The 27,439-nt window shown below is 39.9% G+C and overlaps 1 protein-coding gene across 5 annotated transcripts in view; it reads right to left on the bottom strand.

Annotated features, from left to right (window-relative positions):
• Positions 1 to 523: 523 nt before the first annotated feature.
• FAM222B (family with sequence similarity 222 member B) overlaps positions 524 to 27,439 on the bottom strand; it is a 49,090-nt gene continuing 22,174 nt past the window's right edge. For 4 of the 5 annotated variants that reach the window (XM_050929552.1, XM_050929549.1, XM_050929551.1 and 1 more), the window contains exons 2-3: positions 14,019 to 14,146; positions 524 to 6,087 (exon numbers count right to left, since the gene is read on the bottom strand). In XM_050929552.1, coding sequence (XP_050785509.1) covers positions 4,538 to 6,087; positions 14,019 to 14,100 — 1,632 coding nt within the window. In that variant the 5' untranslated portion in view covers positions 14,101 to 14,146 and the 3' untranslated portion in view covers positions 524 to 4,537. The remainder of the gene's footprint in view (positions 6,088 to 14,018; positions 14,147 to 27,439) is intronic. The other variant, XM_050929553.1, reaches the window with a different exon arrangement.

Genomic DNA, 27,439 nt, shown 5'->3' with positions numbered 1-27,439 from the left:
TTCATTCAAAGTCTTCGAGCTGGCAAAGCACTCATACTGGCATCTGGGGAGAGTTCATTTCCACTCTACCTAAAAAAGGCAGTGGAGAGGAGACAGGAGGACAGTGACAGTAACTTTCAAGTTTTCAAAGTAAGAACAATTTTTCATGACATCAAACTAAAAGGGAAATAACATCCCCACAGCTCTTGAGATAGAAAGACCAGGAACGGAGAAAACCCAGCCCTCAAACAGACGTCTTCAGGAATTTCACCATTTTTTGGCCTGCAGTTTTCCACGACATAATAGTCTCACAGAAGTACGTGGTGCTTTTACTGCAGAAGGATCTCTAGGATGCTCCTAAAGTATTTGAAATCCTAGATGAAGTCCTTCTCAAATTTTTCTGGGAATATGTTTGGCCAGAAGTTAGACTATTACAGCAAACGTCCATCCTGCAGCCATTGGCTACATCAGTTGAATACCATAGGCCAAACAAGCCTCATACATTCGCACTGCATAAAAACAGCAGAAAGGGCAGAGGGAAAAGGACTTTTGGGCTTTACTTTTTATTTTTCCTGAAGACCAAAAGAAAAAAAAATAGAAAAGAAAAGATTCTCGTTATACCCGTAGCACATGAGAAGCAGTGTATATAATCAGTATATGTTTTAATGAAATACAGCAGCAATTCCCAATTCTCTCCACAGCAAACCCCAGCAAACATTTCTGTTTGGTTTCTACGGGAATGGCCGAGTTCTGTGGAGACATCTTTCACATCATACGCTTCAGAAAAGGTTCTCTAAGAAAAAAAAATTCACAAGTGTCATTATAAAATGTTAACTTTGGGCTGTAACAAATTGGGCTGATGATTTAACAGCTTCAAAGCCCCTGCTCAATAGAAAAGATACAGCAGAGATGGAAGTTTCCCACTGGAAGCGTTTACACCACTTTCACACTTATCCCCTCTCTGCTCTGTTTTGTAACAACCTCCATTGGACAGAAGTCAGTCATTAGAAACCAGCAGAAGTGTCCGAACAGCAATATTCTGCTGAACCAGTGTAGTGCATTAGGAGGGGATAGATTATGGTGCTGACAGCACAGCATAAAATAGTCCAGAGCTCATTGAGAAAAACACATGAAATATTTAGCTCCTTACTTTTCCCCCCAAAGGAAAGAATTCTTCCATAAATGTCCAAGATTGATTTCACCCATCGGGAAGCAAGAGATTTGCATCAGAGGTCATAAGCAGTTGACCTTTCAGTGGAGAAGATGTGGAAAGCTGGAAGTGCTCTAATCAGAACAGTGGTGTAAATTCCAATGGAAGACACCCATCTATGTCAAAGACCCAAGTGAAAGCCTAGAGTTTACAAAAGTGCTGTACAAATTAAACACATGCAGAACAGTGTTCCACTAGCTAGGGAGACTTTCACAGCATTCAATATTGCATGGAACAGGACCAGAATGCTCTATTTTCCTTAGAAGCAGTTACTCATCTTTGTATTAGTAAAATTATAGCAGGAACTGGAGGAAGGAAAAATATCAAACTGAATGAATACTGCAAAGTGTCTCTAGAAGCCAAAGCATGGCTCCTACTAAACACATCAGAGCATCACTCTGCATAAAAGAGTCCCAAAATAAGAAGATTCTACCAAATGATACTAAGTACCACTCTATCCTTTGTCATCATTTGAACAATAGTGCATGTCCAGTGGGGCCCTTTCTTGGACCCTTATTGCTGGGTTCATGTTGGAGTAAAAGTTTCTTTTACAGGTTGTGTCTATAAACTAAGCATGTAAGTGAACAAAAACATTGATAAAAAAGGGTAAAAATCTCTAAGTATAAGAAAAAGCTGTTAGTCATACACTGACGCAGAAATGTAGTTATTTTCAATAAAAATTGGACTCAGAACAAGGTGAAATATCTGAGTAGGTTTTAATAGCAAAATTGTTCTTATTTTTTGAACAGGCTAATGGAATGTCCTACCTGGATGTGTCTTGAATATTTTTGCTTCACAGTCCTGCTGCACCATGCCAAAGTCTCAGAGGTGAGGATTCTATTTGCAGTTAATAGTGCAGAACAACTCCTGACAAGACTCTCAGACTATCTTCTATGGTTTACTGTAACATTAGCATAACTTCAGACATTTAAACCACTTTTCGTCAAGAGCCAAAACATGGGATTTCACTAGCTCTTTGTTTTGGGGGGAGGGCAGAAGAATCACAGTCAGGGGTTTGGATTCGCAGCAGGCTAATGGACTGAATAAAAAGTAGGTATTTCATGTAGCAGAACCCCTTACAATAACTAACTTAGTGGGAAATGGTAAAGTCATGGCACAGCCCTAGATCAATTTGGAGGAAGGGAAAAGGCGACAGGGAAAATGGAAAGGAAGCAGATTCAGGCTCAATCCTTGGCTTCCAAGATAATGTATTCAGAAAAATATTGCATGAAAAGCCTTAGGTTTTAGTTCTTTCATAGATGTATATTTACCAGTTTTCACAAAGACTGCAGGAATACGATTATAAACAATAAATTAGGACTTCATGTTGCTATCATTTGGCATAACACAATCAGGCAATTTTTCCTTTTAAATATAAGGCAACACAAGCCAACAAATAATTTAATCTGTCTTTAGGCAGACTGCTTAACTTCGCTAAAGAGTAATCGCTAAAGAACGGTTTATAGTACACTTAAAAGAATTTAAATAATGACATGGTATAAGTGTACTCTCTTACGCAAGGAATCAGAAAACGTACTCTGCTAAGCTTTGAAACCTAAATATTTGTTACAGCCCAGAACTACACGTCTAAATTAAAAAATACAAATAAATGTTTTCTAATTTTTTCCATTTACGAAAATCTTTAAGAATCTCTAGCCAACTATGACATCACTTCAAAACTTGTAAGTTGTTGTGGTTTTTTTTTTAATTTTGTATGATGATGTCTTAAGATTTTAAATCATGCTCATTAAGAAAAGTTCAAGGAGCAAATACTTAAGGCTTTGTTTTTCAAAGGGCTGTGAGGGAGGCCAGTGAATGGCAGAGGCCAGTGGGTTCACTCATACACAATGCTACTCAAACCCACACTACCAGGCGACATTCATACAGAAATATTACACTTAAGTTACAGTGTAGAGCAATATTTGTAGCCAGTGTACATCTAAAGAATCAATGCATTTATTTTTTTTAATTCCAAACTCGACTGTGATCATTATGTTCAAGTATTCGTCTCACTTAGAGAGATGAGAAACTTCCTACTTACAATAAATTTAGCTTTAAAAGAAGGGACATTTCAATATGCTGAAGAGAATGAGACACTGAGGTTATCCAACAGTTAGTGTTCTATTGGTCACCAACTCATTTAGCTGTTTTAGGTGACGTGGGGAGGAAAAAGTAGTAGTTAGGCACAGAGAATCTGGGAAAAGAGTAGTTAAAAAAGCTTAAATGGTAATTCCCAGATATAAGAACTGTTCTATCATATCTATGGTGGTGCTTTAACATACAAGAATAGAGAGTTGTAAGTCTCACCATGTCTCATGGTTAGTGCTTCATTTCATAGCCAATACCTTTCATTTCACTGATGCTGTCGGAATGTGAGAACACCATGCAAGTGACTATGTGCCCTTCCTTTACAGTGGAGACAGACTTCTAATTACGCTTATCTACCCTGAAATTAATTCTACCTACTGGAGAAGCAACTGAACCCTTTGTGGGGTCATCAATGGGTCTAGATTCCTGGAATAAAACCTCAAGACAGCACTTTGTATCAGGAAATCTAGACTCCTAGCAGCAAGGGGTTCAGACATAGTTAGCTTTAAAATGGTGAAGTGGAAGCAAAGAAGGAAGGAGGCAGCTACTATTGCAGCTATGCATCCTACATCCTAAAACTGCCACTCCCATACCCTGTCCTCAGCAATGTGTCCAGAAGATCTGTGAGGGACTTTTCACTCTGGAGATAGACCAAAGTCAAAATGATAAACGCAGAACTCTGCAAGAGCTAGCAAAAAAGCTTCTTCCTATGTTAATGCCTAAATATATAACCCTAGCTAAACCCTTTCAAAGGTAGGCTTCCTTTTCAATTAAATAAGCCTCCAGACAGTGCAAATGGTCAATGTTTAATGCATTTAATGAAACAGGCTTTCGAGTTGAAAATAAGCCCTACTTCCTGACAAATTCTGTTGTTCTTAATCTGCAGAGGAAATTTAAATGGAAATGTAAGCATCTATGCTACCTAGCTCTTTAAGAGCTGGCTATCAGATGCAACTGTGAACCCTGCAGCAACTTAACAGACCAGCAAGTAGTCACCAAGCAGAAGGCAAAAGCTGAGCAAAGAGGATTCTGTGGTGAAGAAACAGCTGGTGGGTGCAGTAGTGTAATCAAGTTATTTGAAACAAAAATACATGTTATATATTTGATGCTAACAGGAGAAAATATGGATGTAAAGCTTTTAAATACACATAAAGTCTTGTTTCAATGATTATAATGATCACACAAGTTTGCAAATTAAAAATACTTATTAATTAAAATTAAGACTAAACCTCTAATTTTGTCTGTGAAAGTGACTGCAGCCTATCTATACCCCGGGTGCTGAATATGAAGATTTCGACTATCAGTTGGTTCAGGTGCTCGGTTCATGGGAGGGCGATGGACTTTTCCCAGCACAGCCATACTCTGATCTCTGAAGCAAGCCTGCTGGAAGTCCCCACTTAGGTAATCCATGGTCTGCATCACACTATTCTGGCTGGACGAACCAGCACCGGCTCTATAATGAGCTCCTGCTGCACAATCTAGTGGCGCCCCTGCTGGCTGTCCTGCATGAAAAGGCATGGCAAGGTCCTGTGACCCAGAGCTGTCACTGTTCGGTGTGGGCAGAATGTTATTCCATATGGGCTGGAAATAGTGCCCATTAGTATATGGCAAGGGTCCCTGCAATCCATTCACAGGTGGGGAAGGTGTAGGCTTCTCAATAGGAGGCTTTAAGTTGAAAGACTGGCCCATGCACAGTTCTTGGGGGTAGTTTGAAGTTTTACCAGGAAAACCTTGCCCTGCAATCTCTCTCTGAGGGTGCTTCCCCGCAAGTCCAGTAGGTCCAGCAGCATCGCCACACATTTGCTGGAGATGTGCAAGCTGATGCTGGTTCCATGCAACTGATTTCATTTCATTCTGGTATGCAGATGGCACCCTGTTGATGTTTATCATGGGTAAATTAACAGAGGCAGAAGAAGGAATAGCAGCAGCATGATCTACAGGGTTTACTACACAGGAAGGCATGGGAGTGGGAACATTGTGAGTCGATACCCTGGTACTTGCATTGATAAGCAGGTTGCGACTTATGGGGCTCGGGTTTGCAATCTGTCCCTCACATACTGAGGTAGTGCTAATGCCAGCTCTGGCCTGGCAGAACTGGTTAATCTGGTGCACAATGCTGCTCAGGTCTGGTGGTTGGTTCTGCTGCAGAGTGGCAGCCATAGAGAGGGGAATGGTTGAGGTAGACACGGTCACATTCGGCGGTGCATCTGCATCTGGCATCTTTCTGCTTCCATGTAAACCTGGCTGCAGCAAAGTGTTTGCAGGGTGCTGCAGAGTCTGATGTGCCATGGTCTGCGGATGCTGCAAGCTCTGTGGCTGCTGCATATTCTGAGGGTGCGGCAAAGTCTGCGGCTGCGGTATACCCTGAGGGTGTGTTAAGCTTTGTGGCTGCGGTATACTCTGGGGGTGTGGCAGAGTCTGTGCATGCTGAAGGGCCTGCTGGCGAGCAAGCGCCTGGGGGTGGTTTAAAGTGCTAGGTGCAACGTATGGTGCGGAAGGGGGATTCATCATTGCTTCCGGCAGCAGACGTGCGCGTGTTCCGTCAAAGTCTTTGATAATTCCTTTAGCTGGAGATTTGACTATCGCGAGCAGGCCTGTTTTTGTGGTGGGCTGAGACGGGTAAGGACTATACCTCTGGCCTGAAGTATCAAGTCCATTCACAGTACGGCGTATGTGTTTCCTCTGGGGAACTTTGACGCTGTTTGGAAAAATTTTTATAGTCAGTGGATTGTTGGCAACCTTCTTAGCATAAGCATCCAATTCTGCTGGGGTAGGATACTGTGCAGATCTCATCTTCTGTGTAGTGTCCCCTGTGGAGAGAGAGGGAATCAGTCAGTACTGACTTGGTAAGAAACGGCTTTCCCTCAGAACAAGCAAGTTATGGTAGAAAAGCATTCAAAATATAAGAGCTGTATCTTCCCAAAACCAACGGGCAAGCACCAGTTATCAGATTCTCTTCATCAGTGGAAACCAACATGACGCACCACTCAACTTCAGGCAAGACCAGCCCAAAGGGAGTAAAACTTGAACCAAACCATTTCTTAAACTAAGTTTATTCAGAAAATGTTTGTAGTTACATTAATCCTTGCAGGAGTAATGGCCAAAACAGATGTGCCATTACAAACATATCAGACGGCCTGCTCCTCAGGGTATTTTCTAAGCTGGATAGGGTGGGGGAAATGCCACAGCCTAATTAATATTATCTGAATTTAAATCTGCCTCTGTCCTCCCTCCCTATCCCCCATTCTTAATCCATTCTTGGAATCCTGAGCTTCTAGTCTAGGAAACAGAGAAAGCAGTTAGTGACCAGAATGGAAAAATGCACAGAGTGTTGGTGAGAGCCCCATATAAAGTCATGTCATCTAAGCACTTCTTGAATTTCAATTTCAGCATTATTCTGAAATTGGGGCATTTAAATTTTTTAAATTGTCGTCTCAGGCAAATATTCAAAGGTTCTTTGAGAAGTCTTTAGCAATTCCAGTTTCGCCATGTTATACTGTATAATTCCAACTCTGGTAAAGATGCATTATTTTGTGCCTTTCAACTCTGTCCATCCTACCCAACTAATCTCTATATTCACTATGACGGTCAGTTTGGGAGAGTATCCTAACAAACAGCTAAAATCAGGGTACCACAACAGATCCTTAAGGCACATCTACCTACCACATGTGGGCAATATTATTCCAGACAGTCATCTTGTTCCATTTATTCTCACTTAGCAGATATCCACCTGGCTGAAGGTTGAGCACCAGGCTGTCATTTGTAAAAGCAGCAAAGAGCCCTGTGGCACCTTATAGACTAACAGGCTGCCATCTGTACATTTGAGCAAAGGCGTCTGAAAATCTAAGAGGGTGGAATGCACCTATAGAGTGCTGTAGTCTCATTCCACGCAGACAGCACATTTCCCTTCACAGCTATACTGGCTGCCTCTCATAAGCTATTGCTTTAAAAACAATTTTATAGATCTTCCAATATAGGCTTGTGCCTTCCTCGATCCCATTCCCTTTTTGCTTGATTTTTCACCTTGCAGTTTTTGTCCACCAAAAAAGCAGCTCCCCTCTAACAGAGCAAGATGTTCAGCTCCTCCACATGTTACTGCAGTGCTTTGCTGGTAGGGGGTTCTGCAGCTGACTTCTCCAGAACAGAGCAGGGCCACTGCCAGTGCGCTTGGTACCTCACTGTCCCAAGAGGAAGAGACCTAGGAACTACGGCTTACCAGAGATCATGCTGCTACCAGGGAGGTAAATCTCTGCTTGAACATATGCACTTGATTATAGGCTTTTGGAAAGCAAAGAAGAAGTTAGCTGCCAAGAATGGTTAAGGTCTATGCAGCATTAATAGCTCCCATTCAATCACTGTCTGCAAAGCATATGATTTTAGTCTCTAAAACTGAAGGTAGGGAACTGCTTCTATGAGAAAAGCTTTCCTTAGAAACCAATGGCAATGCAGGAGATGATGCGATGGATACCAAAAGGACAAGCAGTTATACCGAACTTAAACATATCCTTTATAAGCTACAGTAGTTGTTTCTTTAGAATAGCATGCACTCAGATATGCAGCTGGCAGTTTACCTATCCATCTTCATTGTTTCTGAGCTGTCTTTCACCGTGGTGTTTAAGCACTGCCATCTACCACCCTCCCTACTAATAAGAGAAATAGCAAGTGAGTATTTCAGTAACAAACATCCTCTTTGTTCTCATGTCTCACCTCCCCCTGTCATGCAGGTTCTAACTTTCTTTTTGAATGAGCTCTTGCATTTCTAATGAAGTCAGGATTGTCTCCAAGTTAGGCTTAGCAATGCTGCTACTCTGTTGCCAGGTTTCTGTCAGCAGCTCTCAAAACTTTGTTGGCTTTATTTTTAGCAGGTTCTTCTATTCCTTCTGATCTTCTCTGCCTTTTCCCGAGATACCTACCCTGGAAAAGTGCTAGGTAATTCTGATGAAAGAGTAACTGATCAGGCTGAAGGGAATCCATGCCTTTATGCAACATGGGTTGTGTGAACTTGGCCAATTTCAGATAGGGTTTCTACTTAACACTTCAAGACCTCTTTCTTTTACATTCTATGGAAAAACTAGACAAGACTTTCAGAACTGGGTAATGAATGTTGTTAGTGACAAAGTATATTGGATAGTTTGCCACCTTTCCAGTAGATAAGGTCTTGGGTGTACTTTGACAATGCATTACAAAGGAAGCAGTTAAAATATTTATCACATTTTAATATGCAAAACTGAACAGTTTGCATCTATCATGTATAGCTCTGAATCCCAGCGTTCCTTAAATAGTTTTACTTTAAGACTGAAAACAAGCCTCAGTTCAAGTTAAACATGTGCCAAGACGAAACCTGATGTCCCATCTTAAGTAACTGACAAACCATTTTTCAAATCACCTTTGAACAGGCCTCTCTGAAGTTAACAACCCATTCCCTCACCTTCCCCCCTTCTTTCCTATATAATTCTAGTTAACAGAGTCAATGCCTCTCTTGCTCTGAACTAGCAAAAACATCCATAACTTACTTAGGACTGATCAAGTGAATGTATTCCTGAGGCTCCCATATATGACGTAAAATGTAATTATGTTACACCAGTAGTTTTTCTTCACAGTAGACTCTAATCTTTGTTGGATCAATTTAGGCAACAAAATAGAGAAAACTGTGAATAAGTCAGAAATAGGAATTAAGGTGTACTCAGGGGACCTGAAGAACCAGTACAGGGATTCCAAGACTACAGTGAAGAAGTCAGGGGATTAGGTAGGATAGAAAAAACACAACAGATTAGCTCAATTGACCAAATGAATGGGAAAATAGCAAGCATAATTTAAACAAAATGTGTCTTTGCTGTTCTACATCCTCATCGCTTGTGATCAGTTCAGATTTCTGTGCCAGTCCATACAACAATTAGATGTGCACCTCTCAATATCAGAAATATTTTCTTGTTAGCAATGGCATGTTTCTCTGCTTAATTTCAGTACAAAATTAACATTTTTCTTTATGTGCATTTCACATTAGGGCTTTAAAGCACAGCTTTGCAACCTACTTATGGTTATGTTTTCATTAAAATTCAGTGAAGTATAACAAGCCTTAAGGGTCCTTACAATAATCAAATTCAAAACAAAAAAAGAGCTACACCCAATTCCTGGGTAAAGCTCTCAACCACTGCAATTTTTCTGTAGGTTTAATGAGAGCCCTCAGTCTTTGGGCAGGAGTTAATTTTAGCCTGTGGACTTGTCTTTTAGTCCAGGAATATAAAACCCACACTTAGTCTCAACTGTGGCTACTCCATCTGCATCATCTCAATCAATCTTTTTCTTTTAAGGCCCTGAGGCACCTGTCTTTACAGCATTGGAAACTATGATAATTGCCCAATAAAAAGGCATTTTGCTTCTTTGACAATGCATTCTTTGCCTCAAGTATTTTGATATTGTCTTCGGTATTATATTTAAGAAGCAGAAGGAAAGAAAGAATGCAGATAAGAGACCAATGGGAAATCCCACACATGGGTGAAGGACAAATTTCAGGGTTACTCTGCTTTCCCTTGAAATCTTACAAAATTGAGTTTTGTTTTGGTTTTTTTTTTTTTTTTTTTTTGCAAAGTCTTTAATATACATACACACACCCCATCAGTTTCAAAAAGAGAATATTTACAAGTCATCTAGTAGCTCCTCCTTCATATAGTATCCTTAGAAAAAAGCCCTTCATTTGGAGGTGGACAGAAAAGAAGGTAACTATGTAGAGCTTTAAATAGAATGGAAGACCAATGTGATCCAGAGAGCTATATCTAGAAAAATTCCTCAGGCTTTCTGAACTTGTATTACTAAAGGTTATCGAGTGTAGTCAAACAGTTTCTTAAGGCTTCTATAAAAAGCATGGGACTATTTCAAATCCTCTTCTCCAGCCATTCACAAACAAAAAAGCCACGCATTGTTTATTAAAAATGCTTATTAACTCAGCTTTCCTTTGGCCAGGAGCAAGACTATTTATGCATATACTGGATTTGGAGAAACGCACCAAATAATCTTAAATACATCTGTCGCGGAGGGGCATCTTGATTTTCAATATAAATCAGAGCTAACTGGAACTGCTAAGCATTAGTGCTGTTTAAATGCCTGCCAGCTACTTTATGTGCTAAATTCTTTTAAACACAGTACCTAAACTCTTCACTAAGGGCTTGTCTACATTAGGAAAATTAGTGAGCAGCAAGCTAGGGAGCAAATGCATAGTGCAATAGCTACTCAGCACTAACTCCCTGTGTGGACACACTTATTGAGCACTTCTTGGACAGTTTAGCTTAATGCGCTTCCAAAGTGCAGTACATTATTGTGCACTAAGTCATGCAGTGAACAGCCACAGTAAATGTGGGAGTAGCTACTGCAGGCTTTTCCCCGTGTAGACAAGGCCTAAATGAGGTTATGGTAGTGCTTTCAGTCCAATGTTAAGTGGTGCCTGGAAAGAGCTGGCAATATCAAGCTGAGATGCTAGCCTGTTACCTTTAGAAAATATAGAACTAATGCAGCATGAAATTGGCCCACAGTTCACACCCTAATCTCACCAAGCAAATATATTAAGATTTCACTAAATTTGCCCTTAAGTATGAAGCTTTCTAATACTCTGAAGTGATCACCAACCAAGGAACCCTTTTAACAAATTGTAGGTTTTCTTTGTGAGAAAGTGCAGTAAGTTCTATCCCCTCCCAGGCAGTTTTAGTCAGCAATACTTCAACTGAAAAGACAAAATACTACATATATTATTAAGATGGAAAGGGGGAAAGAAGCAGGGGGGTGGGGGGGGAAATGCCATTAGCTGGCAGTCTACTTGCATATCACATTGTGAAAGCCCCGTTCTGGGCACATCGTCTTGCTGCAACCACAAAAACGTACTGCTAGAAGGGGCTTTGAGAAGATGCCCAGCCCAGCCCCTTCCACTGAGACAGGACAAATTATACCTAGACCCTCTCTCACAGGAGTTTATCTAACCATTCTTAAAACCGACAATGACGGGGATGCCACAACCTCCCTTGGCAGTCTATCCCAGTGCTTAACTACCCGAAAATATTCTAATATCAACCTAAATTTCCCTTCCTGCAGATGAAAGTACTTTACTTCTTGTCCTACCTTCAGTGGACATGGAAAACTGATCAGTCTCTTTAGAGCAGCCCTTAACGTATTTGAGGACTGGTATTAGGGCCTCCCTCAGTCTCCTTCTCACAAGATTAAACATGCCCAGTTTTTTGTTCATCTCCTCATGTAGATCAGTTTTTCTAAATCTTATCATTTTTGTTGCTCTCCTCTGGACTCTCTCCAGTTTGTCCATACCCTTCCTGAAGCGTGGGGTCCAGAACTGGACATAGTATTCTATCTGAGGACTCACCAGTGTTGAGTAGAGCAGGACAATCTCCTCCTGTGTCTGACATAGTATTCTGGGGTGTATTAACAGAAGTATCCTATTAGCCTTTTTTGCAACTGCACCACAGTGTTGACTCACAGGGATTGCCTGCACATACAGAGCTCTCCTGTCAGCATAATAAAACCACCTCCACAAGTGGCAGGAGCTAGGTTGGCAGAAGCTCTCCTGCCGACATAAGCACCTGTGTGGACAGGTCTATGTCTGTGTAACTTATGTTGCTCAGAGGGGTGGTTTATTCACCTCCTGAGAGACATAAATTATGCCAACATAAGCCGTAGCTTAGTCACAGCCAGTCAACTTGTGATCCACTAGACCCCCACATCCTTTCCAACAGTACTACCACCTCACCAGTTATTCTAGGATTTTGTAGTTGTGCATTAGATTTTTTCCTTCCTATGTGTATTACTTTGCACTTGTCTATATTGAATTTCATCTTGTTGATTTCAAACCAATTCTCCAACTTTCAAGGTTGTTTTGAATTCGAATCCCGTCTTCAAAAAGTGCCAGGTTGGTGTCATCTGCAAAATTTATAAAAAGATACTTGCACAATGGAGTGGATAGTATTAATGAAAATATTGAATAGATCGGACCCAGAACAGACCCCATGGGATCTCACCAGAAAAACTCCCCCAGCTTGACAACAAATCACTGACACTATCTTTCAGTTTTGCACCCACTTTATAGTAATTTAAACTAGATCACATTTCCCTAGTTTGCTTATGAGAATGTCATGTGGGACTGTCAAAACCATTACTTAAATCAAGATATATCACATCTACAACTTCCCTATCCACTAGGGACCCTGTCAAAGGAGGAAATTAGATTGATTTGGCATGATTTGTTCTTGACAAATCCGCACTGACTATACTTATAACCCTATTATCCTCTAGATGCTTAAAAATTGATTGATTGATAATTTGTTCCAGTATCTTTCCAGGTACCAATGTTAGGCTGACTGGTCTATAGTTTCATAGGCCCTCTTTGTTCCCCCTTTGAAAGATAGGTACTATGCATGCCCTTCTCCAGTCCTCTGGGATCTAATCCATTCTCCATGAGTTCTCAGAAATAATTGCTAATGGTTCCGAGATTACTAAAGGAACTAGCTGAAGCACCCTAAATCTCATCAGGCCCTGATGACTTGAATACATCTAAATATTCTTTAACTGGTTCTTTCCCTAGGCTGGCTTGCAGTCCTTCCCACTGCTTGTTAACATTAATTGGGTTAACGCCACAACTGTTACTACAATTACAAAGAACATTTGGGGAAATTACAACTACTGTGATGTAAGACACACACGTGTCTCAAGAATTTGTTCGCTCCTGGTAGGCCCCAGTTATATAACTAGTAGACGATTACCTTTACTCCTCAACAGTCCCATGCCAAACTGAATTAGCAAGTCATAGATCATAACATGTTGTTTAGTTTGACTATAATTGGAGTGTAAATCATTTGATTTGAAAAGGTGATAGCAAGTCCAAAATCAAAAGCTAAACAAAGAGACATGAATTTCCGCCATGTACAAGTTGCAGATACTAGGGACAGGCTAAAGTACATTTATGTAAGGGGATCTTTATACCCAGTTCTTTAATAAACACTCTTGGAACAGTTTTTTATTTGCCACCCCAACTGTGGAATCAGTTTGTGACTCTAGTGATCTCAGTAGGATGAGGGGAAGTGGGGGGAACAAAGAGGATGATTTAAACCATTTCCTTAATAAACTAATGCTTGCATCTGAATAGAAGGGTCACCTGAAATATTAGTGCAAATGTCACAGGCACGAAAGAGGTTAGTGAAAGTGAATTTGTTTGTTACCGCTGTATTCTATGAACAAATTGTCAAAGCCACAGGAAAGACAACACTCTGAATACTGGAAATACTGGCCAGATTACAACTATTTGTGTTTTATTAGAATGCAGTACAACCTTATATAAACAAAATAAACTTCAGCAACTCTGCATTAAGAATTATTTAACTTCTATTGGTGCCTACTTTTCAATTCAATTTGGTGAAAAGGAACCAGAAAAAAAATTCTATTAGAAGTCAAATCAATAGGCACTGTTTCACTGCCTAATGCTTTTAGTAAAAAGGCAAGAATTTAAGTGTGTTGTACTGCTATGATTAAAATTAACCTCTCAAACGCTAGAAAGGCATGGCTAGCTGCTAATGCTTGAACTTTGATAGCTGTTTCTCACAACCATTATTGATGGATGCCTTGAAGGCACGACAAAACATAAAAGACAAATATTAAATAGATTTTCTGCTGTACCTAAATGTTTATTTCATAGCTATACTAGTGCCAGATTCAACAATTAACCACATCCTGAAGGCAAACCACCACTCACATTTCTGAAGTCCAGTGTTCATCTGCGGGTAAGAAAGAAGCTGAAAGGAGAGGTCACCTGGTCCTGGTAGACAGGCCAGCATGGCAGACAGGCACTAACACAACATGGGGCATTCACTCCTCCACACACTGCAACAAAAGAGAGACAATTAAAAGGTTATAATACACAGATGAGTACTGTGATGGAATAGAAGCAAACAGCCATCCCTATGTGAGAGAGGGACCCATGGCTCACCAATGCAATTTAATTAGCAGTATTGTTGATAAAGTATATCTTATACTTATCTATAGAAACAATGTGCTTTCCAACTGTTGCGATGGTTAAACTGACATTTTAAACTGGGACATCTGTACACTAACTGGGAAATGAAAAATGCTGGCACTCAGTGTACACCTGTATTGGAAGGTTACCACCATTTAACCTACAAACTATAAATTTTGGCACTTGTATTTGCAGGGTTATTCTGATGGGGAAAGAGTTCTGGATTTCCTATGACAGGCCCTTCTACCCTGGTTCAAATGAGTTGCATAAAAAAAAAAAAAGAAGTTACCACACTGCTGTTCAAAGACAAGACATAAAACAGCTATAGTCCTTGAGTAATGGAGAAAGCTGCACAACTGCAACCTAATAAACCCAGGCAATAAAGTTATTTTATCTATAAGCAAAACAGCTTCCCCGAAGGTTACAAGACAGATGAATAACCCATATCCAGAGTTATGTGGCATGTAGCATATTGCACAGAGGAGCAAAACTGACATACACTATGTTCCCTTTCAGGGTTACACAACTCCCCTAACAAGGAACCTATACAGTACTGCCTTTTCAGCCTCGGGTCTAAACAGATCAAACCTACTTCTAAAATGAAGGAAGATAGAAACTGTAGGTCCACATCTACCTAAAGAGGATAATTCTTTTATAAGCATTTATACCTAGGCATAGGAGTTAAGAAATGGCTTTTTCAGCACAGATAAATCAGCCTTTAAATCCCTTCATAACACTAACAAGACTTAGCTAGTGGGACTGACATTGCCCCAGATGTAAATGAACTAACACCAGACATATATGCTTAGGTTTCATCCTGTGAGGACACAATGATAGAAAACACAAACTGATTGTCCAGAACCATGTCAGGGTGGCTAAGACTAACCTATGTTTTAAAACGTACTTTGAAGGTAACACAGAGATAGGTCAACAAATGAAAAATGATCAACTGTCACCAAGAAGCCATACCAAGTACTGTATATCCTGACTTTAATGGAATACAGCAGCCCATTTATCAGCATGGCAGGTCAGCAGATAAGTGATGATGGGGTTTTGTTTGCTCAGGTAAATAATTTTAAAATTAATACTGGAGAAAAAAAAAGTTAAACTGATATTCTTGCACCATTTAGAGAAGAACAAAAAGCCACCTTGTGGGAAGTGCTTCAGTCAGTAGAGCCATGAACCCTCGTTAAACAAAAACAAGCACCTTCAGAAAAAGCAGCCTTCTGCACAAGGTGCTTGCCACCCCAACAAGATGCTTTTGGGGAAATAAAGGCAGTGGATTGCATGCACTTACCAGCCACCACACTAACAGGTTAATCCCTTTTGCTCCAGGTGCTGGGAACAAAGGTGCTGTTCTCTCAAAAAGCAGATGTTTCACTGGAATTTCAGCACTGCACGGGTAAATTATTTAAGGGAATGATGAACTTGAAACCTACTAACAGAAGGCAGGCCAAAATCTGGGTCTCCACAGGGATGTGTATGGGTGAAAAATATAGGCGGGTAGGACTTTTAGGCCTTGTCTATGCGTTAAAGTTGTACAGTTAACTTTTAGAGTGCCTTGTGTCAGTTCTGCTTACATTTATTCCCAGTTAATGTCAACTAAACCAAAATATGAGTGTCCATGAAAACTGGTGCAAATCCTTAACTATACTGGTTTGAAATTGCACCTTTAGTTAATAAATTGATGCTATATTCTCATATGAACAAGATCTTAGTGATAATATCTGAAGCTCAGACTGCTCAAGATAGATTTTGTAGAAGAAAAGTGATGGGCTTCATAACTGATAAAAAACTTTATCCACTTGAATCTAAGTTTTCTAACAAAATTCTTTTCAAGCAGTTGGGAGCACTTGGAACAACCCTCTACCTCTACAAGGAAACTGAGAATAAACATCCTGTACCCTAGCAAGGAAGTTTAGCAACTTCTATGGTCTAATGGGATCAGCTGTGGCCATCGCAGTGAGAAGAAACTTTTAAGGGCATGGCTACACCAAAGAGTTTACAGCAGCGCAGCTGCACCGATGCAGCTGTGCCACTGGAAGCTCTCTAATGCAGCTGCTTTAAGCTGAAGAGAGTTCCCCCTTTGGCGTAACTACTCTAGCCCCTGCGAGCAGCAGAAGCTATGTCAGCAGGAGAAGCTCTTCCACCAACATAGCACTGTCCACATGAGCACTTATGTCAATGTAATTTACGTTGCTTGGGTTTATTCACACCTGAGTGACAGAAGTTATGCTGACATGGCTATAGAGTAGCCATAGGCTAACAGTCGTGGGCAATGAAGAAGATGAGAACACCACAGAATGCTACAAATGTTCAAGAACCTTGGGCTATCAACAAGAAGGTAGAGGTTCTTTGGAGCTATAGGGGTACCAGAACTCCATGTGGATGCCTTTTTGGAGAGTACTACAAAATTTCTGAATTTGAAACTGGATCTGACTAGACTAGTTCCCATTAGATCAATGGGACTGACATCAATGATACACAAGTTGTGTGCATACACTCCATGACATACCCACCGTAAAGCACACATGCCCAAACAGCTTTGTGTTGAAATGACAGTTTTAATAAATGAAACCGTGAATTATCATTTCACCACTACCATGCACTGAAGGCCATGTGGTGTAACCCAGAAGCACGGATCTTCACACTAAATTTTGTTAAAACAGAGAACTTTCTGTGGGGTGGAAGGGTCTCAGAACTTGGGCTTCAGCCCAAGCCTGATTGTCTACACCACAATTAAACAGTCCCTTAGCCTGAGCCTAGAATCAGCTGTCACAGACCAGTTGCAGATTAATTGCAGTGTAGACATAACCAAAGTTATCCATGTCATAACAGTTGGTCAATTTGTACAAGACATTAACTTGTTTATTGAGCCAACTGATTGATCAAAACCAAGCACTGGAAATCCTATAGGTTTTTCTCTGCAAATATTTATTTATGAAAAAACTATCTTCATAGCATGAATACTTTCAAAATATCATCATCAGCAAGTCTCCCAAGTACATTGTCAAGTAAGTTATACGAGCAAACAAGTGCCAATTGTGAGTAGTGTAGACACGGAGCTCACCATAATTTTGGGCACTGAAAAGCCAGCATGACAATTCTAGCTACTGATCGAGGCAGACAAGCCCAAAACACACAGCCCTTTGAAAATTCACTAAGGAATTCACTGGCAATCCTGTGAGCAATATAAATACACACAACTCTCCAGGCAGTGCAGAATTCAGATAATTATGCAAAACACCAAGAGAACAACTTCATTTTGGCTCTATATTTAATCATTAGTATATGGTAATAACTGCATTAAACTCATAAATCTTGCATTTTCTTTAAGACCTCTAAACCTGAATCTGTAATTTGTCTCAGCCTGTAACAGACTCAGTTCTCACTGAGATTTAAAAAAACCCCTCAGTGCTGGCACATCCAGAGCTTAAATTATTTTAGGAAGAGACACGTTGCTTGGCCTCTACATTGAAGAAAACTTATTCATGAATATAAACAAAGCTGTAGAATTCCATGAGAACTTTCCTGGCATCCTGTGGACAGTTCCCTCGTCCAAATTATGCCCAACAAGAACAAAAGACAAAACAAGCATTCAGATGCCTTTTAAACCAAAGATGACAAAACCATTATAAATTGCTACAGACTTTGGCATTCTTCCTTTATATACTTTTACTGCTTCACTTGAGTAAGAAAAAGCTCAGATTCAGCAGAAAGTATCTACGCTCTCTTTCCTCACTCCTCTATTAGTTTCACAAGTCTGGCATAACTGAGGCCTGTTTCTCAGAGAAGAGTAGACAATGAACAAAGATAACAGAGTTCCAACACAAACTTCAGCAATGCAGAAGATTTTAATCATCATCAGGTCCTGTCAGCATCTCATTGGTACTTTGTTAAAAACAGTGGCTAATCCAGGATCTGGTGCTCTCTCATTTCATGGTTAAAACAGCTCTTAGCCTCTACCGCAGGGGCTCTCAAACTGGGGGTCGGGACCCCTCAGGGGGTCACGAGGTTATTACATGGAGGGATCATGAGATGTCAGCCTCAACCCCAAACCCTGCTTTGCCTCCAGCATTTATAATGGTGTTAAATATGTACAAAAGGGTTTTTAAATTTTTAAGGAGGGGGGTGCACACAGAGGCTTGCTATGTGAAAGGGGTCACCAGTACAGAAGTTTGAGAACCACTGCTCTAATGTTTTATATAACAACTTTTGTATGTACTCCTCCTAAAAAAACACAAAAGGAGCATCACCATATAAAGTACAAACTGCACTAACAATACTTTATGACTGAAGAAGTAACATTTCCTAGGGTGAGATATGCAGAGGATTTATTTAACTGTTCAGTCTTTAAATAGAATTATAGTCTTAAAGTATTGTGACTCTTAGGAGCAAACCTCTTGCTGAAGAGCCACAGTGAGCATCAATGCCATACACATACCTACAGCAATGAACAGGACAATGCCACATTAAAAATGTGAACAAGTGGCTAAAAGCAGCCCAAGAAAGCAGTAAGTTCAGAGTGGTCAGACTCCTATCAGAGGAAAGCAGCATTTCCTTGGTGTCGAAAGCATACCAATTTACATAGTTGAGAATTCCATTTCATCTACAACTTACACACAGCTTATGTTTGCTAAAAGGCTGCAAAAATAAGCTTTGCCTAGTTCATTCTACGTAGGAGCCCACAACCTAAGTTACTCATTTTAAATATAGGAGATCTGCACATAGATTTCTGATGACAAAGACAAAACATATCTTAAAAGGAAGAGTTTTATTTATGATTTTTTTTTTAAAAATGGAAGCATTTTAAAAGAACCACCACCTTTTCTTGGTCTCCACTGTAGGCTGACTCCCAATAATCTAATTCATAATGGCCAGGGAACCAGTGGATATTAAGAGAAGCAATGTAGGTGTTCTAGCAGTGCTAACAAAACATTACGGAGGAACTGGTTATGACACCATAGTTAAGCTGAGCTCCATTTTGTCCTTTAAGACATGCTTCAATCTCTCTTTTTTTAAAATGAAAAATACAGTATACCCGTCCCTGAACGTACTCTGAGAACACAATGAATATTCTAAGATTTTACAAGTAAATTCATTAGCTGATCAGTTACAAATTAACATGTTTTCTAATAAATTTAGTAAGTCAGGTTTTTTTGTCCTTAATGATCTTCATAATGAATTAATGCAAACACTTTATCTAATTGTTATAATTATATAGGCTAGAGACAGGGTCAGCTAACTCTTGAGTGGACCGTTGGGACAGAAGCAACTCAACCCTTCCTCACCAGCTGAAATAAAAGCATCAGCTCTATTGGTTGGAATGAGTCCGCTGTAGGAGAGAGACTGAACCAGGCCCAACTGTCCCTTTTATGAAGACTCCAAGGCTGCACACTAACTTAGGCATCAGTGCTTGCAAGGCTCCCCTTATCACTGTCCTTTGAGGCAGCATCGTTGGGAGAACTGAGGCAGCTACAGAGGACACATTAGGACTCAGTTCTGAGCTTTCTTTGCTCCCTCCCAATGCTCTTCACACACTAACGCACCCAACTAATTTGTAATTGACTGAAAGATTAGATTCACCAGTATATTCTGGCTGCTTTACGCTGCTAGAGCAATGCAAAGCAGCTGAAAACCCAGATTAACTGGGTGCGCTGGCTGCCTGATGTATCACTAAATCTGCCCTTAAAAGTTAAGTATAAAAATAGATTTAAAGCTGACACTACATATAATCAAATCACTAGAAATATTGCACATAGCAGTCTCTTTGGGCTTCTTGTTTGTGAAATTTTAAAATTTTTTAAAAAACAAAAATTCCCGGACAAAAAACTCCATTGGTGATTTTTAAGGTCAGAAGATAAAAACACTGACTCTTTAAAACTCCATCACATCTAATCTGGGAGCACAACACTAGACTGTCATCATCGTAAACGTGTAGTTATTATAGCTCATCACCATAGGGCCGGGTTGGGGCTGTTCGCATGCCTTAGCTGAATTTTTTTTTCAGCTTAGTTCTGAATTTTCTGGATTTATAATGCTTTGTTTTGGACTAATCATGAACGCCCCTAGTATGTTTTACCACCATTAAATTGCCAATTGAGATGAAGAAGGCAGAGTATGTACGGTTTTGTCTGGATAGTAGAAAGCATTCTGTACCCCATTTCTAGAGTGGACTCAACTATTTCAATGAGGTGTCTTTGTGGCACCTTAGAGACTTAAATTTATTTGGACATAAGCTTTCATGGGCTAGAAATGGTTCTAGCCCATGAAAACTTATGCCCAAATAAATTTGTTAGTCTCTAAGGTGCCACAAAGACACCTCGTTGTTTTTGCTGATACAGACTAATATAGCTACCACTCTGAAACCTGTCAACTATTTCAGCTGTCACAGGGCAGAGAGATCTACACTTAACTTCATCCTAAACCAAGCTATCTACGGAAGGGCTCCATCAGTTTTAGCAAGAGACTTCTCAGAGGTTGCCATAGTAGAATTTTCTTGAAATTTTAAGTTCTATGTTTATCAACCGGAAAATAAACTTCAGAGATGGCAGCTCTATCGGGGAACATAGATGCCTCTGGTGTCTTGTACAGCATAGAGTAAACTACTTGTTCTTAACAGCCCCGTGCTAGCAGTAAAGTCCCATTACTCTTAATTCACAAGTTCTGCTACGAAATAAATAGATCACATGCTCAAATTAAAAGATTTTGCTGAGCTTTCAAACATACTATGCTGCCTGAAACTCTCACACAGGCAAAGGAAATGGTCTCCACAAAACTGACAGGCCAATGAAATATGAGAAACAGGTCTGATTTAGAAAAATGTAAGCTGGTGAAGTCTAACTTTAGACTCATGAAAATAAACATGCATGCTGGAATTTCAAACATTAACTATAGACCTTCACAACTGAGGTCACAAAGCTCAGAGATTTGAGAAGGCAACAGAAACTACCCACACAAAAGAAAAGCTCAAAGCTATTAAACGTTTCCAGCACTCTGGGGTCCTTTAAGCCCTGTGAGGGCTTTAAGTACTTATGGCTCATGATGTGCTTCACTTCTTCCCCTTATTCATATAGAAGCTGCATTAAATTTCATAAATAGTAACAATGCATTATTATGAAAAAATCCCGAATACACACTGCATAACTAAGTTCAGCCTGTATAAAATGCTCCAGGACAAACTAGGGTCGTAAAGTTGCTTTACTACAAGCATATGTAAGTGCCTGCTACAAATTAACTGAATGCAAGCTGATTTTCATGCTCCTAGTGAAACTGTCTTGTTTACTCCCAGTTAAGATACTAAAGACAAAACTACAGACTACTGAAGACTGAGGCTCATTCCTTTTTGCTCTCCCAAACTACACCCTAGTCTAGTTGTTGAAGTATATATGATGTTTTCCTCAGCACATTCATACCAATTACATGGGCAGGAATTGTTTTCATAATTCACACAATACTGAAAGGAAGAATTCTATATTTTCAAAAAGGTCAGAGCATTACAAGTGTCAGTTTGAGAAGGCCAGTGATTTAAGAATCAGCATATTTTAGTAGTAGTAGTTAGGGGTTACATTTTTGTCTCCTTTCATAATACACACCAAGTAGCACTGCATTACATTTTAAGAGCATATATGCATACCACACACCATCCCTGCTAGCCAACATTGGTATTTATTACAATTTCAGTCAGTTTCACCACTTGATACAAAGTCTAGATTGATATCATCAGCATATCTCCCAGACTTCCTGCTCTACCCTTCTCCCATTTTCCGCCACTCCTCCATTTCTGGAAACCCACACAGAAACATCCTTGTGTAGGATCTTTGCTGTCACCTACTAGAGGAACAATATATTGAACATATCTAACCATTTTTCATAACTAAACTATCAAACCAGCACTGTATTCATAGACAACACATGCAACAGCCTCTTAACATTTTATAAGCAGAAAATTGCAAAGAAACCTTACAGAGGAGGCGGCTTTTCTTGATACAGCAATAAATCACTCTAGCAAGTGTATTTGGGGGTAAACAAGGAGAGAAGCAATGAAAAATGGAGACCTGTCTTCTGTATGAGTTGAAGTGTCACTTCAACTTCTACCAATATAAAGTTTTTTGATTATCTGAATCAAGGCAGTTCTCTTCTAGATCTCTGTAAGCGGTTAAAAATCAATTTTGCTCCGTGCAGTTTAATTAAGATTTTGCTTGAAAACAATTTCACCTTTTAGGCTGACCACCATTTATAATGTTAGTCAGGCAACAAAATTAATTAGCTTGAAAAGCGCAAAAGAAGAAACTGAAATGTATATGGGCCCACTTTTTGCCCTTTCCCCCAACCCACTGAAGGTAACATTCAAAACAGAAAACTAAGGGGCTTTAAAGTAAGAGTTCACGAAACAAACACTGGCAACATTACAACCCTTATGGACTTGAAAGCTATCAAGTAGGGCTACCCGGCTTCAAATCTATATCTGTAATTTTGAACAGAAGTTAAAATGCAGCCAAAAGACTAAAATATCACATCTATAATCTCATAACAGTTACGCATTACTGTGAATGACATCAGTACCATCAAATCCATTTTATTGTGATAAAGCAGCAAGCTCCAATATATGATTTTTGAATATAAAAAGCCATTTTAGGCTGGTCTTAATAGATTTTAAAATACAGCACTACACATCTGCTGAACAGTAGAACAGTAGGTTTTAATTGTAAAATGGAGTTTTACACAGCTTCTGGCCTTTGGTATAAATGAGGTCTTAAAAAAAAGGAAGATCAATACATCACATCAGTTATTAAAATCCATCCAACTTGTACTTTAGCCTTCGGATAACCACGGCCAACAAACTGACTTGGAAGTAATTATCACTGCTCTCTGCAATAAATGTTAACTAGACATAATTGAACTAAAGCCCTAATCTGAATGACAGTGTTGCTCTGCAAAGGAAGCTGCTAGCAATGATGTGAACAAACATGAAATTGTTTGTGTGGCTTACCCACTGCAAACCACCATGCAATTCCACTAATGCTTGGTTAGCTGGGCCAAAATAAAGCCATTAACAATGCTTCTCACTAAATATGTGTTAACAAAAAACCAAAACACAAAGGTGCAGAGTTTCTAAAATACATAGTTTCAGTCTATCTTCATAACTACCTAGATCCGAAATAGCAGCACCTGATTAATTCCATAATGTATCTACTGACTACGTAGAAAGGTTAACTCTAAAGATACTTTTAGTACTGATAATTTACTACCTGAAAAAAAACTCAATAGCTTGTCCTGCTATAGGAGTGGGCGTCTCTGATCTCTGCTGCAATGGAGCCAGTTAATTGCTTTTAGTGTTCAGACCCATGCAGGTGGTTGAGGGAAGGGGAGCTTTTAGGTTAATATTTGCTGGTTGGCCCATTTATATTTTGCATTTTTGCTAGCCAAAAGACCAGAAAATGGTTCCACCCCTTTACAGCTTGCTTCCAAATTTTAATTATTAACTCTTGGTCCTCCATCCAGGCATCTCAACGAACCTTACTAACACTACTTTGGCCTCCCAATCACTCCGAGACAGGCATAAATTGCACATATCCCATTTTACAGATGCATACAATCAAGACAGAAATTAAATAGAAGGACGGCCGATCTTGTAATTAAGACACTGGGTTGGACTCATGAGACCTGGGTATAAATCCTGGTTCTGCCATGTGATCTTAGACAAGTCATTTAGTCACTCTGAGCTTCAACTGTCACTTATACAAGGGATAATCTCTTTCTTGTCAGGTATGAGAGGATAAGTTAAAGTCTGCAAGGTGCTCTATACTCCAGTGATGGGGGCCCTATTACATGAACAGATCAGCTGAGGCTTTGGAGGAAGTGGCAGAGCAAGGGACAGAACATGGAAGTCTAGCTTCTCAATCCCCTCCTTTAGCCTCTATTCCTCTAACAGCAATGTTTCAGAACACAACAGCATTTCTCATCTTATATAAGCAAAGATCAAAGGGTAGGGTAGATAATATTCCCCTTTATGCTCACATCCCAATCTATGGTTCATTTTAGTGGACTGAAAGCATCCAAATCATGGGAAATCTATTTTTAGAGTTAATTTTGCATTTTTAAATATGCAGTGTGAGCTGCCAGGCAACAAGATGTAGGTAGTAGCTCCTACCAGGTGTTGAAGGTCTATCCTTAGTCTAGGATAAAGAAGGGGAGATGTAGAATAGACAGTAAGCAGAATGATTACAGGGCCAGGCCAAGGCTCCAAAGCTGTATTTAGAGCACTCTATCACACTTGAAACAAACATGCACTGCCCAGTCCAGGGTTCAGCAGAGAGACTACTTGGACCCTGAAAGTTTGGGAAGAAATAGGAAAATCAACTTGTTTGTATCCAAAAAGTGGTCTGTATTAACTTACTCAGACTTCATTGAATTCCTCTCCCTTTTATAAAGGGACTTTCAAAACAAAGGCCTTCTAACACTATGTTTTTTTCTTTTAAAAGCTCATAAAATAAAATTTACTCAAGATGTGATCTAGCTTGGCATGCTTTGGGTAGTTTCAGTTTACTTACGGTAAGTTTTGGGAAATGGTAGCCATCCTGAGTAAGGAAAATTGTGACTATAATAAGACAGATCATTAATGATTATCTTCCTGTGCTTAATTACACACAAAATTTCTTCAAAATGTACATTCAAACCAACAGGCAACAAGTTTTAACTATATGTAAAGTGTGAAGAATAACTCAGCCATTTAGTAGCCAGACACTGCAGAAGGAAAACACTCCTAGTTTTTACATTAATTTTAACTTAAACCAAACAGATCTAGTTGAAAATAAACAGAAAATCCAATCTTTATCCACAGATTATGTACTGTAAATCTGGGGAGGTGACACTAGTCTCCATTCAAAACAAAATGAAAAGCCAAGTCCAGCCTTAGTAAGAAAGGCACTCTGGCACCTTTCTAGTACAGCAGGCCTGATGAATGAGAGAGGACTTTATAGTCAGTGCTGGGTAGATGCCTGTGACACGTGGACATGTTCAATAAAGCAGATAGTTGATTCAGTATTAAATTATGTTAGTACTGAATTTAAGGTCCCAGCTTCCATACAACTGTGTAACCCAATTACAATGCAGTAGTTTCTTGGGTGGGAGGAACAGATGAGACACCCTGTTTACAGCTGTTTCTCCATCTATAAAATGGAGATGTTCTAGGAATTATTTGGGAAATTCTTTGGCATGCATTATACAGGAAGTCAGACTAGATAATCACAGTGGTGTCTCCTGACCTTGGAATCTATGAATCTATACTTTCTTACTTCACAGGGCAGGTCGTGAAGCTTAGTATTTGGAAAGTGGAAACGGAAGTTGCTATAAAAAGTATTCTCAGTAATAGTAAACTTTGCTAGACACCTGATAGTCAGAGGTTGATACAAGAGGGGTGGACCAACACCAGGAATGATTTAGGAGCAGCCTCCTGTCTTCAGCTATTGGGAAGGGTGAAGGTACCGAGTGTCCTACCATGGTCTTAGCCCAGACCTATTTTTCATATCAGCTTCCATTCAGTAAATTTCTAAGAAACAGGAAGGCCACCCTCAAAAGCTTCTGAATGGGAAAAAAGGGCACACACACTCACCCACACATCAACCATCTCCTAGCTACCCTGAGCAAGGGTCTCTGTATTTGAAGCTTTCCCCTGGAGCAGAACAGACCTGCTGCTTCTTGCCAGTTTTGCTGTTACCCACAGTTCAGAATAGCAACAGCGAAACTGCCCAGAACATGCAAGAGACTTTGGGAAGCCCAAAGTATTAGAGCCAGAAATTTCTGTCTGCAGACTCAGAAAGGCAGAACTTCAGAGCATGACCTCATGCAGATTCTCATTAGAAAGAAATCTATGGTTGCAGAGAGAAAGCTTAAATTCTTCTGACGCTTTCCCATTTACCGGATAAAGTTTCCTATTCACCTTTGATCAGTAGTTTTTTTCAAGTTCTGATGACAAATTATGTGTAGATAGAATCAAACCAGGTTGTAACTATGCTATAACCTGGAAAAGATGGGCAGGGTGTGTGGGACCAAAGCCAAATAGTGTCACATTTGACAAATGCCCCAACATAATAATTGCAGCTGTAGTGGAGATATGACAGAACCTCAGTGTATTCATTCACAGAACTCCCAGTAATCTGGGATGTAACAAATCAAAGAAGTAGAGACCACTATTTTACATCTCCTACAAAGAGAGAGACCTCCAGAAACACACAACCTCTCAGTCTTAGCACTATGCAAGGGCACTGGTCCAGTACTGATTGAGAGAGAGCACCACTTATGGACCCGCCCCACAACCACTACAGTAACTCCTCTTAAAGTCATCCCAGCTAACATTTTTTCGCTGCTACGTTGTTGATCAATTAGGAAACATGCTCGTTTAAAGTTCTGCAATGCTCCCTTCTAAAGTCATTTGGCAGTCGCCTGCTTTGTCCACTGCTTGCAGGAAGAGCAGCCCATTGCAGCTAACTGGTGGGGGCTTGTAACCAGGGTGGACTGGCAGCCCCTCTATCAGCTCCCCGCTCCCCTAAGTTCCCTGCGCTGCAGCCAAATTTCCCTAGAACCTAACCCCCTATTTACATTAATTCTTATGGGGAAATTGGATTCGCTTAACATTGTTTAACTTAAAGTCACATTTTTCAGCAACATAACTACAATGTTAAGCGAGGAGTTACTGTATCTCCTAACATCAACCTCCAGGTAAATTTGACCATGAAGAAACTGACCTGCCTGCAAAACACTCTTCAAGCTAGCGGAAAGGTAAAATCTTCCACTTCCATTTAACTGCATTCACATGGCTTATAACTATGTGATTGATAAAAGCTCTACAGAAGTTATAATTAATGTTTTTTCTTGGAAGATATGCTCAACTCTTTGGCACTTGTACCTTTAATGAAAAGCAATTATCAACCTGCTTTGAATAGCTGAATCTGCCTCTTTAATGCAAAGAGAGAGACTGATTAAAGCAAATATTCTGGAAAAGTAACGCACACAATAAAATTCAAGAATGCTGTCAAATGCAGCCCTGATTTTGAAAAGGACAACAGTAATCACAAGTTGTATCCAGCCTGGCAGAAATATGTGCTTTACGGTTTACCTGGAGCTCTTTCACCTATGATGCAACTCAGCAGGAAATTAAC

Source organism: Gopherus flavomarginatus, chromosome 19, assembly GCF_025201925.1.
Source record: "Gopherus flavomarginatus isolate rGopFla2 chromosome 19, rGopFla2.mat.asm, whole genome shotgun sequence".
Lineage (NCBI taxonomy): Eukaryota > Metazoa > Chordata > Testudines > Testudinidae > Gopherus > Gopherus flavomarginatus.
This window is presented reverse-complemented; position numbering and strand designations above follow the sequence as displayed.